General features: G+C 45.1%; 3 protein-coding genes across 3 annotated transcripts; all 3 read left to right on the forward strand.

Annotated features, from left to right (window-relative positions):
• Nucleotides 1-10,143: 10,143 nt before the first annotated feature.
• SARC_03817 (hypothetical protein) lies at nt 10,144-11,233 on the forward strand (the record flags this gene model as incomplete). The annotated part of the gene is made up of 3 exons (XM_014302380.1): nt 10,144-10,176; nt 10,591-10,770; nt 10,934-11,233. 3 exons carry the CDS (start codon nt 10,144-10,146, stop codon nt 11,231-11,233), a joined length of 513 nt encoding a protein of 170 aa, XP_014157855.1.
• Nucleotides 11,234-11,502: 269 nt separating this feature from the next.
• On the forward strand, nt 11,503-11,754 carry SARC_03818 (hypothetical protein; the record flags this gene model as incomplete). Its single annotated transcript, XM_014302381.1, has 1 exon — nt 11,503-11,754. One exon carries the CDS (start codon nt 11,503-11,505, stop codon nt 11,752-11,754), a length of 252 nt encoding a protein of 83 aa, XP_014157856.1.
• A 131-nt stretch (nt 11,755-11,885) lies between these two features.
• Nucleotides 11,886-12,422, forward strand: SARC_03819 (hypothetical protein; the record flags this gene model as incomplete). The annotated part of the gene is made up of 1 exon (XM_014302382.1): nt 11,886-12,422. The coding sequence occupies one exon, from the start codon at nt 11,886-11,888 to the stop codon at nt 12,420-12,422; it is 537 nt and encodes a 178-aa protein (XP_014157857.1).
• Between the last annotated feature and the right edge of the window lie 2,267 nt (nt 12,423-14,689).

Below are 14,689 nucleotides of genomic sequence, written 5' to 3' on the forward strand. Positions count from 1 at the left end.
CTGCCGAATATGTTGAGTCGCATACATGAAGGGACCGCGGAAACAGACGTGCCAGAGATCCTGTATGCAGACTGTTGGCAATTATTTCCCAGCTACTTCGAACAAGCACAACATATCTTTGTACACAACAACATAGACGTGTTCGCAGCACCTCACAACGCGCAGCTTCCTAGGTTTTGAACAAAGAACGAACACGACGGTGCGTTTGATCATAACTGGGCGATGGTCGACGGGTGGATGAACCCGCCGTGGAGGTTAATACACCGCATGCTTCGGAAGATCAAAGCGGACGGGACTACAGCGACGGTGTGCTTACCTTGGACTCCTCGCGCACCATGGTTTGACCTTTTCAAATCATTATTGCAAGCCGAGCCAGTGTTAGTACCCCGGACCCCGCATACATTTCTAAAGTATGCGAAGTATGCCTGTGGGAAGATTCCGTAGGGGCACACGGTCGTTGCACGAGTGGGGCCGCCGTCAGGATTCCAGCTAGCCGAGAGCTTTACACAAAGATTAGGCTATGCCGAACCTCGACACACACCATACCATCAGTGTTTGGATACGGCACGAGAGATTTCCGTGGCGTTAACTAATGAGGGGGCACAACCGGCATTTGCGAATGCCACACCGATGGAACAACAACGACGTACGCAACTCACACAGGCACAGCATGAGCAAGGCCACCACGGCGCTGCCGATACTGTCCAACAGTTACAACAGAACAGATACGTTTGGCCGGGGGCATCAGAACTGGCTACAGAAATTAAACGGCAGTGTGGACAGTGTTTGGGCCAGGATACCCTACGTAAAGGCTTCCATCCGATGATAAGCATGGACGCGAAGTACCCTTGGGATCACATTCAGGTGGACAATATTACAATGCTGGTAACGTCCACAAGACAGATTAAAGTTATCCTCCATGTATTAGACGGGGCTTCCGGCTATTCGAACCTACGTGCTACGCCAGATAAGACTAAGGAAACCACCGCGTAGATGTTGTTGTCTATCTTTGGCGACCATGGCTTCCCTCGCAAGCTACAGACTGATATGGGTAATGAGTTTACGAACAACATGGTCGCCCTCATAGTCAAGGCAGTGGGTATACTTCACAATGTATCGCCACCTAATAGACCACAGGTGTTGGGGGCAACGGAACGTCGGCACAAGGAGATAACATGTTCAATACGCATCGTCTATGAGGCAGTACCCCAAGCATGGGACGAACGCCTCCCTTATACAATGATGTACCAGAACTTGTTTTAGGCAAAAGCGCGCCGTTTAGTGTTTATTTCGGCCGTCGACACGTGCCGTTTGCGGATTTCACCGATGACGTCCCAGAGCAACAACCGGTTACTAATGACACGTGGGCACTACGGTTGGATCAGCTCCAGGATACAATTTTGTCTACACTGCATAAGATCACTACGACCTATACGGACAAATTGGCGAAGATGTTTGATCGGTTACACGCCCATGACTTAGTCCACTTTGATGAAGGCGACGTCGTGATGGTTGTTAGAGTGTAAGATGGTAGTCTTTGAATAAAGCGTAATTGTATATCTTTATTTACAACCTCACCTTTGGTTTTATACTCAAGGTGTTTGTGCTAGTGTTCAACCGCTTGGGTTGGCCAGGGTGAAAAATCAAATGGTCAGTATGAGAACCTTTTGCAGAACACTTTAACACTTAGATATTGTTCTATAGCATAATCTCTGCTACTCGCTCTTACGCCGATCAATTAATGTTGCGTGGCTTTCAGAGCAATTCTCTCCTAGGTATCGGCTTTCGGAGCAATGCTCTCATAGGAGCAAATGTATTATTAACATGATGTGGTTAATAATTTGATCCGCTTTTCGGAGTGACGCAACTATTGTGATTTCATTCAAGAAAAAGAGTTTTCTTGCTATTGAAACTTGCTTGAGATCTGTAGTCTCTCAATGGTGAAATCGGAGGGGCGAACTTCCAAAGCCATGCGCCCACTGTTTGGCCCATTTGTAGTTAAAGGCCGCAACGGTCAAGGTTATGACCTTACACATAGAGATGGATCCACTCCCAGGAGCTTAAGGGGAAGTCGGTACGGGTTGAGTTACTACGGTTGGTCCACCGCAGTACAGACCCACCGTTGAACGATGATCTTTGGGAAGAAGGCGGGCCAGCGTTCCGTCACATCATCAAACATAGGACAAATGATGTTACGGGTAAGCTCGAATACCTGGTGCGTTGGCATGAGGGGGTGCCGACGTGGGAAACGGCCGAGGCCTTTGACGACACTAACGACATTGTGGCATATCACAAAGATACACAGACAAGAGCTCGGAAACGCCGGAGAGACCAGTTATAGTTAGAAGATAATTTTGTAAGTTACGTGTACTTACCGTTTAGTCACCAGCTCGAGTGGTGAACAAATAGCCGAGCCCTCTAGCTCTCGGAGGTTAAATGCCAGCACAATGCTCTAGCTCTCTAAGGATAAATGCCAGCACGCAACCGCTTTCAGGGCATTCCTTCAATCTTTTAAGCTCGCACACTTGTGGTGTTTCAGCTTGGGGGGGGGTTGTAGTCAGGAAGTCCTGATAGGGTTTATTTAGGATTAGGGGTTATTTGATATTTGAGTTTTTATTAGAGACTACATTTGAATTGGGTTTATCCAATCAGGTTAAAACTGATTAACGGAAAGCACATGACCAAAATAATAGTCATAGGATTTCAGTTCAAGAAATGAACATCATCTCCCCTTGTACGAGGGGAGTACGTTGAGATACAGTTATCCCCGACTACTTACTACATTATTATGACGGTCCAGAATACAATTTATATACCACCGGTCCTGATGACTTGGAACTGTGCACCTGAGCCTAATATGTATTGGACAGGTTGAGGCCATGCCTGTGGCGCATACCACACATACAGTTAACGCCACGGTGGAAACAAGGTTAACGACACGACAGTATCCGACAGTTTACGACAGTATTCACCAGTCGGTTGCCTGTTGAACACTGTCACACCCTCATACCTAGCCAGCTGGATAGCGTTTCTGCTAAATTTACGATTGTCGTCGGAAGAAAACTGATTTTTGCTCACGACCCTAATCCAGAGGGCCGTGATTTGCTCTCATTTTTTTTCTCAACTTGGGGTATAGTCAAATGTGATGCATATCATAGCCAACCGATTTTTTTGGAGGTTCTTCCGCTACGGAACCATAACTATGTTCAATAGCCCAAAATTTAGGTATGGAAGTTTGCCGTTAAAAATAATGGCTGTCTGTGAGGTTAATCAGATTATTCTCCCACCTGATTGGTGGAAAAAAAGTTCAGGCGAGGTACGTGTTGCAATATTACATTGAGTCAACCGGTGTACGAGTAAATGTCTGGTGTTTCGTATCAGTTTAATTATGGTATGCTTACAGACTTGTAAGGCGCAATGCAGTGGTCATAAGTGAAAGGTTCAGGGGTTGCTCACATGCACTCTGTGCTGGTGTGCTTGCCAGGGTTCTTGTCGTTAAGCGGCAGTGGCACCAACGCTAGTCAGCAAGCGGCCGCGGCTGGCACCCAGGATACGTCACTGAACGAGAGACTTATCGACAATAGATTTATAGACGAGTGAAACGCATTCCAATTTATTTTTGCGAAGATGCTTTTGGTAGCAAGGGAAGTTTGATGACTTCACAGCAGACAAACAAAATCGACTAGGGAAACTAATACGTTCATGTATGAAAGTTGCGAAAGTGTTATTCCCTGATAATTACAGCACTTTTATATTTAAGTGCGTCGTCAAACACGAGTCGATCTTAAAAAGAAGATTGCAGAGCTTCACGAAGCTTTGTCTATGGTTTCGAACGATGATACACGACGTGTTGATATGGCATTGCTGACACAGGTAGCCAAACCCACTAAAAAAAAACAAAGCGAACACCGGAGCGTCGTACCACCGAAGATATTGACGAGGATCCGGCAGAGGACGAACCTACATATCAGCGTGAGTTGAAAGATCGAAAAGTAACTATACCTAACTTCCGCCCTACAGAATACACACTCGAGAATAAGGACTTTAGTCTTCTCGTAGCAGAAGCAGAAACGAAGGATCAATTATAGACCATCAACAATGCACGATATACATGATAAGGCTTACAAATGTGTTGAGTACATACTTGATGATAGTATCTGCGCTACAACAGCCTTCGGAAGAAAGAAAGTTTTCAACGGTGAAGTGATTGTTGATGCGCCCAAAGTGAATAGGCGTCTGCCAATAGCAAAGTTGTACTTAGCGTATCAGGCATACTGCCAGTCCAATGATAACATATTCATATGTAAGTCTAACCTTTTCTGGATAGCTAGTGAGTTGACTAATAGAGAGAAGCAGACACTCAATGGTGTCGACCATGTTGCGCAATGATACTTCTACAATGTATTTGAGAAAGAAGCAGTGGTGAAGGGTATATACATCGAAACAAATGAAGATCAAGAAGTATACAAGACTATGAAGGCTAGGCTTGGCGTCCTATTCGATTTCATGATAGACGTTCACAATTAACACATACGTATTCTTAACTGTGCCGGTGCGGCAGCCCATTGCACTATGCGAGCGGTAATGGATGATGAGCACCCCGTACCGCATAACCATGAGTGTGTCGAATGCTCTGGTGCTCAGAAGCCATCGAATATGCTATACTTTTGCAAGAAACAGACGAAGTATCATACGACAAATATATACGTGCTCTTGAGTATTGCACTAGAGGGTTTGTTCATGTTTGTCGAGGTGAACACCAACAGAGAGGGTTCGATGATAGTAGGAAGAAGCTGAAGGAGGACGAGCTATATATATATAATAAAGGACTTCCGTGTGAAATATCTCAGAAATCAGCAATACAGAGGAAAAAGGATAATCATATGGAAGCACATATATGAGCACACACACCACAGCCGTATTGAACAGAATTATCAATATAGGAGACGATGATGAAGAGCGCGTCACAATGACATGTGAGTTTATTGATGTTATAACCAAAGATAGTACGAGTCAGAACTTGTTTCAGATTTTTTGTGATGTTGAAGCTGCGCTGTCGCCAATACGTTAAAACCCAAATACGACCACAAGCATAAATAGTATATCCAAAGTGACGGTGCAAGAAACTAAGTCAGTGACATAACGACGATGTCGCTTCTTCGCTTGTGTTCCGAATATGTATTTGGGTTGTTAAAATACCTACACAACGAAAGATGATTGTGACCGGCATGCGTCACATTTGAAACGCATACGCGATCGGCACCTTGATGGGCTGTACAATTATCGGTTCCCGACCAGGTTACTCGTAAACACACACTTCGTAGATGGGCATACATTCTCGTGATTCTTTTTCGGTGCCATATTATGCGAGTATGCTATTGAATATTGATCTAAGCTCTTCGTCAGAGTCGAGGCGACTCTAAATAACAGCTGATACAAAGCTCTGCCACCATCACAAGTTATCACAAGACCCCTGCCTTTAGCCCTCTTCACCGTTGTCTTCTTCTTCTTCTTCCCGCCGGCGATAATACCTCCGATCAATGCCAAAACAGCGCTCGTGTCTTTAATCTTGCCTACCGATACTTTGTACAGTTAACCCGGAGTGATAAGATTGTACACACAGGTGTAAGCACACTAAGTGTCAATCGTTTGCAACAGGAGATAACCGCAGAAGCACATCAATCACTAGTAGTTGCCGCTGGTTTAATTCCATGTGAGAAAGTGGCCGAATGTTTACATAGAAATGATTTTTTAGATGGACACGTATGTATAGACACCGACACACCAGTTACAGCTTCAACACAGTTAGTAGAGGTTGCACACCCAGATATGGGGATACGCCAAAGATGGTGATATGCATATGGGTGATGTGCGCTACGCATCACACACCGCATATGTATCAGGTATAAAGTGACATATATACGCCGACGCAAGTGAGAGATGACATATCAGATCATTAGCAATTACAAGCTCTCTTTGTTGGTCTAATGGTGTTAAAGATATGGAGGTGCTGCTGAGCCCTTATTGTGCACTAACTAAAGTGCGACTGCAAGAGCCATTAAGCGTCTTCATAAACACCGCCGGCACTAAGATTGATCTCATCAAGCGGCTCATCAGATAGGGTGCCAATGAACTTTATTCGGCCGCCGATATTCCATAGTTTACACGCTGAGATTTTCCACGTTGCAGTAACGAGGAAAGTACAAACGCAAATAATTTATAATTTTGTAATATTGAGCCGCATAGTTCACTGAGCAACTTCTAGCTATTACGACCAACAGAAAATCAACACAGAACTATAGCAGCTGAAAGTGGATGGAATATCTGTCCAACACCAACTATCTACGCGATCCTTCATTGCGACTTGGCTCTAGGAATATGTCTGTTATCGAGCTCGGTAAGAAGCGCAACACAGAGACCCAGACTATGTATGTACACGCTTGCAATCCGCACATGCTCAGGGAAAGACCCTTCGGTACAGCGCATGACGCATACTGTTACAAGTTTGGCGATGATGCAGGACTATAACTACAGAGTACAACTTCCCGATGATAAAACTAACACTAGAACCAACAACACACACACAAACAGGGAGAGTATCAGCTCTAGTGCAGGAGGCAATGTAGTACCAGGCAGAAACTTTGTAGACTACAAAACTATAGGCAAAAAAGCGAGCTCTTAGAACTAGTGCACAGTTGTATATGTGTATGGAGCCAGCTAAACGTATAGGTACAAGCGATCTGCGCGATCTGTTATTCGAAGCACAGTACACATCAATGGATGACGATAGTCATACAGCACTAGCAAGTCAACATGGTTGGATATCTGGAGTCGCCACTTCTGCCAGACTCTACAATTCACTATGGACTAAGAGTTGTAAAGGTCGACCTCTTCCTATACGATACCAAAACGTTTACGTTACATAAGAAAATACGTTCAAGCGTTAAATGCAAAATGTTAAACAAGTTTAGCTTCAGGTCTCGGTTGTGAGCTAAAAGATTAGGGGAATTTAGACTGAGACTATTGTCTTTATGCTCCGATCAATTCACTCACTACGTCGGTCTAGATTTGTTTACATTTTAGTTAGTAAAATCAGAGACTATTCCATTTGACGCATATATTTCACGCCTCGAGACAATCCTCCAATCGAATCAACTAATGAAATATTTCGAAGCCTAACTCAAGAAAATCAAAAATAAAATCAAAACACTAAACTGGTGCAGTATACATTTGCACCTAAACACCATCACTTATTATCTAGCTCCCTATTTCATTTAAGGCATAAACGGACACATCTAGTTTGCTCGCTAGGAGGAGTCAGGATCATGTTGTCCTAAATATTGACAATTGTGATCTTGTCCTATTTCTCAGTTGATTGTTTATCTTGCTCTGAGACTATATTGAATTATACTGAGAAACTATACTTAATTCAAATTCTGTCTGATATCCTCTGTTTTGGTACTCCCAGTATGTGGAGTTATCAGAAGTGTCACATTCAGGTTTCAGATTTTGTCTAAAGACCCAATTTAGATATAATTCCAACTTTAGTGGAAAACAAATAAGCATTGAAAAACCACTAATTGCCCACAGTAGAGTCCCTAGCTCTGATGTGGACTATCACATGTTCAGAATTTCAAACATCGAAGTTCTAAACTATACTTAAATCAAATTCTGTCTGATATCCTCTGCTTTGGTACACCCAATATATGGAGTTATCAGAAGTGTCACATTCAGGTTTCAGATTGTGTCTAAAGACCCATTTTAAATATAATTTCAACTTTAGTGGAAAACAAACAAGTATTGCAAAACCACACATTGTCCACAGTAGAGTCCCTAGCTCTAATCTGCACTATCACATGTTCAGAATTTCAAATATAGAAGTTCTTGTTCCTGCTAAATCCGTTTAAACATAGTCCAGGATTAAAGGTATAAAGGTTTAAACGTTGATACGGTTATAATATACGTTAACATATGCTTCTACTAGAAGGAACTCACTAGTTTTATATCATTTCGCAACTTTTGTCTCAAGACACTGGAGATGAAGGATGTCTTCAATAGTGGCACATCGGACAACGCCTCCAATGCAATATCTCCAATGAAGAAAACTACAGATTACGTACCTGGATGTATGGCACATAAACTAAACCTAGTTCTGAAGCCTAATATACACCTATAAATGGTGAGCTTATCACGCCGATTCTTGCAGACGCCCCTTGAAACACATGTTACCTTCCCTAGAAGATGGCACCCATTCATGCCAAGCCTAAACTCTCCAGATACTTGGGGTTCCCACTCTTCCACATAATACCGGGGACCAACCTCGCCAGACATATGCAATCCCTGGTTGCAGCATTGTCCCTGGGTATTGCCTCTTTCCGCGCTTATGACTTCTATGGCTTCAGCTGGCGACACCCCCGCAGCCGGCTGGTGCTGCTCAAAACATTCATCCTATCTACGGCTACATATGGCCTGAGCATTATTGCCTGGGATCCGCCTATAGGGAAGGATGCGCTGGACCCCCTGTTCGAGCGCTAAAACTCGGCACTCATCCAAGCAGCAGCCATCATCACGGGCATTCAATATCCTCGGTTTCCCAAACATTAAACAAACTTACTCCACTTTTGTGGCCTGTTCCCCACGCGACCATTTGCGGATTACCTCGGAGGTTGCCTGTGACAACAACTCGACTCAATGGCCAGCACAAATCCACTCACCCCTCTGACGCAACCCACCTGGGCCCACGACAAACCATCACTGTGCTTCCCGTACAATACCAATGCCCACCTGGAAACTGTATACAAAACCACAAGCAGGCGTACACCCGACCATGTAGCCCTCCCCCGACACTGTGACAACATTAAGATGAACTCAACGAAACGCTGGTCCAACACGGAGATCGCGGCAATGGCCCGGCGCTAATACTACTACCAACTGGTCATGGTCAAACCGCCAACCTCAAATCCGGACAAAGCCAGACACGACTATTCAACCGCTGCTTCGAGCCTACACCAATCCGGCTCTGAATACGTACATGTTTGCATTGCTCGACTACCGCACCAACGGCTGTCTCTGCCCTGTCTGTCCTGTCTGCCCCAGTGGCCACAAATTTATCACCAGCCACTTTGCCTGCATTCAACAACTGATCCGACGCATCCTGGTACCCGAAGCTGCCTCCCACTGGTCTCGACCTCCTCCAGAAATTACAGGAGCGCCACGACTTCCACGGTATCTGGCCCTCCACGAACACCTTGGATCTTTTCTCCAGTATGCAGAACAACCCCTGTACCCACACCCGTCTCTGATACATCAACAGATGTTCCTCATACCCCGGCTAATCACGCTATTGGAATAAGAATTCCAACTTCGGTCCAAACCAAGTCATTGCGCCTGTTGGTTCCGCCTATGATACTTTCGATCAAAGCCAATCAGCACACACTGAGTGCAACCAACCGAATTACGACGTATGACCTGGTCCTACTCGGCGTTTCGTACTCTGCACTAACCCATTCCACGGCACTACACGGTGCAAACCCGATTCGTACCACAAAGGTGGGTACGCTACTTTGTAGGTCAGCAAGCGAATACGTGGCACACTCGATGATGTCAGGATTTTGGTAGCACCGGCCTTGAGAATTGACCCAGCGTATATCCTCACGCATCATTATGGACAAAGTACATTAGATGGAGATTTAGGACCGGATCAGAGGACCGAATCAACAAGAGGAATTTAGGACCGGACCAAGAGGACCGGACCTGAGAGGATTTAATTGAGGACCGGACCAGAGGACCGGACCGAATAGAAGAATATATAATTTAGTGATAGATAAAGATGACTCATCGGACGTCATTAATATTTAGTAACTAGGAGACAATAATCTTAGATACGGAGATATTCACAATCTGCCGTTGTTAGAGAAAATCTCGTCCCACATAGGAACGTGATTAACAAATACAGCAGACGCGCCGTTCACAGCGGCACATCTGACTGAGTTCACCTATTTCAGACTTAACACTCTTTACTAAGCGCTACTCGGTTTTGACTACATTTTTTAGTGACCGAACTACTGTACTTATTATACTGCGTTCTTTAAAGGCTAAATCAACTAAGAAGCAACTTAGTTTAAATTTCTTTTTTTTAGCACAATGACGGGACCCAATACTACACAGTTACCCAAGGTGGGTAAGCAAGCTTGTGACCGGCTGCTGAAACGGTTGCTTGCAGCTCTTCACCGTTCGCCCTTAATATGCGCTAAGGTAGAGACAGCAGTTGCTAAGAAACCCGCGCTCGAAGACGAAAAGAAGTAGAAAAACACGCTTCACTGACCCGTTTGATCTCGGAAGCCCAACACTCGATTTCTCTCTTGGGGGAAGCTTCGATAAGCGCCGGAGTGGATTTCTGATCAAGAGGGACACTTGACCACGATGAGACATGTGCAGGAGGCCACGGAAGTTATTAAACTCATTTGTGAGTAACTTAGCCAACTTCGTGAACTTTCGATTGCGGATATTGATACGTATACGCCTCAGGACTCGGTCCAGACAACATCAGATGCCATTTTTTTTGCCGGATGCTATTTTTTTTTGCCCCAGGACTCGGTCCAGGCGCAGAAATCGGTCCAGACAATATCGGATGCTGATTTTTCGCCTAAGATCTCGGGCCAGACACCATCGGATGCTGTTTCTTCTGAGCCTCAGGTCGCACCGACATGGATAACTCCAACTGGCCAGCTACCTAACAACGTAGTTGACAATATGAAGCAAATCAGCCCGGTGAAACGTAAAACGCACGAAGCCTGTACCTCATGTGATTTTTTACAATAATATCCACATTACTCGTAGAGAGCGGATGTTGAAGAACGCTCAAAATCGAGCACAAACAATTCCGACCCCTGAAGAGATAACGGCTGACTTTTGTGATTCGAATCGAAATCAGGAATCGACAACTATGGTGAAATCGCTTGGTAGATTTTTATTTTTGGAACCAGCGGATTTTCACTTGGACATGGACACTCCGTGGAATCTATCGTCGCGGCAACAGATGAACCAGGGTCAAGTGGCAGCAAACTTATTTCGTGATAAGTTGCAACGTCATCGTCGCCCACGATCGCCAGAAGAGTTACAGGAGAACTGTCAGGATACTGCGAATGTACCTATTGATACGATTTCATATCGCAAATACTTTCCCGTTCATCACGACCGCTACTTAGAAGACCCACAGAAGGTGAAACGCTAGAAACGTTCCGAACCTGCGGAGCCTAGCGACATCAGCCAAGATGAAGATGCAAGTTTTTCAACTGACTCATGGAATGATGCAGGGTTTAATTCGAGCTTCGAATGAGACTCTGAAAACGTACTCAGCAACGGTCGACAAACGAATACCGAACGAATGGCCGCCTCATCTACAGGGCTACTATAATTTGGATAACCCGCAGAAGATAAAGTTGCATCTTAGACTGGCATAAGAATGCACAATTCCATAAGCTAGAACCGGTTCATATGCAAATGGGTTTAAACCGAGCTCTACAGCAAGAAGGGGCTTCCAAGGCGCTATTGGATTTTATTGTAGAGAATGAACAAAAATTGCAGTCGATGACTTTTGAAGATGGCACTGCTTTTATTGTACGCACGCAAGAGCAAGACCTGGAGGATAATGCATACCGGCAGGTGTTAGCGTGCATGAAGCTGAAGCCATCGGTCCCGCTTGGTACTCAGATTCATGATTTTGAACGCAAGGTTGAATTCATGGAAATGTGACAGTATGAGAACCCACTACAGGTATACCGCAACCATGGTGTACTTGATCTGGTACGTCAAGCTGCAGGTGGGCATACTATCGTGTTACTCTTCGAATGCATCCACATTGACGGGACTACTCATCTGAGAAAATGCGTGATGTATTCCGTGTGAACATTGACAACCCAGAAGAAAATCGTCAGGACAAGCCCTCGCGACCACAACGGATTCCGGGGAACTCGCGATCACATTCGTATTTACGTACGGATGCGAATACACGCGCTAACCCGCATGCATCACCTACATCGAATCCTCGGATTCGCTGTCGCTCGTGTGAGCAGAACGTTCCGCCGGGACCAGGACATACAAGTCGATGTCCTAACCTACAACGACTACTGGTCCAGACCAACACAGGTAGCCATGCACAACATGGTTGGGCTACAGTTCAACGTACATCGGCCATGAACACATCGACACACGGGACACACGGTTCGGGTACTAACTTCCGACCTCGTGTTGACTTAGTGGACGGTGATATCGTGCCTGATCAACCGCCAAATGGGACGGGGGAGACTGAAGTGATGCATATTCATGACTTGGTCGACGAGTCGTATGTACAGAGTGACGATGAGTTGATGGAAGAAAAGCAGACACCCGAAGGTTGGGAAGTTGGAACAGATTCGGACTGAAAGACTGGAGTGCCTGATGTGAACATGTGCATGTCCTTTGGTCGTACGGCAACATGAATATTTGCAGTAAAAGATAAATTGTTTCCTACTGACAACCGTGTATATGTTACTTTACAGGTGAACGGACATGACATGCGCACCCTTATCGACACGGGAGCCAATCGTTCAGTCATCACTCAGTCATCACTCAGGCATCCGCAGCTAAGGCACAGCTATCTATTACACACCGGCTAAGGATAGTTACATATATTTGGTGGATAAAGCCTTCCGGATTCTATGGTTGGGTAAAACACAAGCAACAAAGGTTAAGTACGGGTCAGCTACTAATGAGGGTTGCACGTTTGAACATATAAATCTACCGGATAACATTGATATAATACTGGGTATGGATATTATGGGAGAGCTGGGATTAGGTTTAACCGGCTTAGTATCTTCATTCTCGGAGATTAATCGCAATGTTATGGATGAACTACTGGAACCGATCAATCTTCGAATAGCCCCAGACATGTCCGAGCCAGATGACATACGGCAACGTTTACGCCAATATCTGGATGCCAATGATACAGTGCTGGATGCGGCTCGCTGTACACTACCAGGTAGTGAAGTGTCCCTCCCTATGCCTCGAGATAAACTGCTGGGCTTACGTCGGCAGACATGAAACCTAGTATCTGACAAGTACAACCCACATGTAACGAAGCAAGTGCACAAATGGGAAAACGAATTGATCACCAATCGTCGAACATCTGTGTCGATTGTTAACCTCTCATTGTTGGTGGTACCATCCTTCACACCGTCGGGAGAACTTATCAAAGTGCGGGTATGCTTGGACCTCCGGCAGATTAACGCTCTTATTCCGGGCGATCAATTTACGCTTCTGAAGGTTAACGAGATCATCAGCAACTTGAAGGGCAAGCGCTAATATACCACGTTAGATTAACCGGCCGCATACCATCGTTTACCGGTGCACGTAGATTGGCAGCATATGTTTTCGTTGACATAGAATAGTCAGCAATACCTATTTACGTCGGCTCCCTTTGGGTTGACAACACTCACGTCACAATTTCAACGGACAATCAGTAATTTGATGGCGGGACTGTATATGCAGTGCTACGTCGATGATCTGCTTCTGAAGGTTAACGAGATCATCAGCAACTTGAAGGGCAAGCGCTAATATACCACGTTAGATTAACCGGCCGCATACCATCGTTTACCGGTGCACGTAGATTGGCAGCATATGTTTTCGTTGACATAGAATAGTCAGCAATACCTATTTACGTCGGCTCCCTTTGGGTTGACAACACTCACGTCACAATTTCAACGGACAATCAGTAATTTGATGGCGGGACTGTATATGCAGTGCTACGTCGATGATCTGATAATTGCGTCGGACGACTACGAGGAACACATCGCTACGGTTCAAGAGGTCATTCGACGCCTGACAGATAACTATTTCAAACTTAATCAGAAGAAATGTTACTTTACTGTGCGAGAGGTGATGGCCCTGGGAAGAAAGATATTTGCTAAAGACATTGACGTGGATCATGAGAAACAGCAACGATTAATTGACTGGCCAATTCCACGGTGTCAAAGGGATATTGCGTCTGCGTTAGGATTGGCAAACTTCCTACACGAGCATTTACCTAAGTTTGCACATAAGGTGGCTCCACTACGAATGTTTTCTAAGCTTAAGCCAAAGGAGCCCATTGGGGATCGTTGGAAACCAGAACATCAATTGGCATGGGATCAGATGAAGGAGGCTATCGTGTCGACAGTCCGGTTGAACTTTCCTGTTGATGGTATACCACTAAGCGATTATGGTATTGGTGGAGCATTGTTTCAACTGATTGACGGACGCAAACATTACCTGATGTTCTTCTCAAAGACTCTCAACAAGGCACAACAGACATATGCAACCCCGATGAAAGAGATATTAGCACTTACCTACGCTCTGGTTCACTTTCATGACCATCTCATTGGGCAGCGGTTCACTGTGCACACAGATCATAAGTCTCTCATATACATGGACACTCAGCTGAAATTGAATGGTATGTTACAGCAGGGGCACCACATTATTACACAGTTCAATTCTACCAATACTCGTGTACATGGAGAACTGAACATGTTACCCGACATGTGGAGTCGAGTTCATGAGGGCACGGCGGATATCAACTACCCCGCGGTGTTCTATACGTCATGTTGGAAGTTGGATTTCTTTGACAAGGTCCAGAAACATTTTGGGCCTAACAACGTCGACGCCTTTGCATCAA

Source organism: Sphaeroforma arctica (genome assembly GCF_001186125.1).
Source record: "Sphaeroforma arctica JP610 unplaced genomic scaffold supercont1.202, whole genome shotgun sequence".
Lineage (NCBI taxonomy): Eukaryota > Ichthyosporea > Ichthyophonida > Sphaeroforma > Sphaeroforma arctica.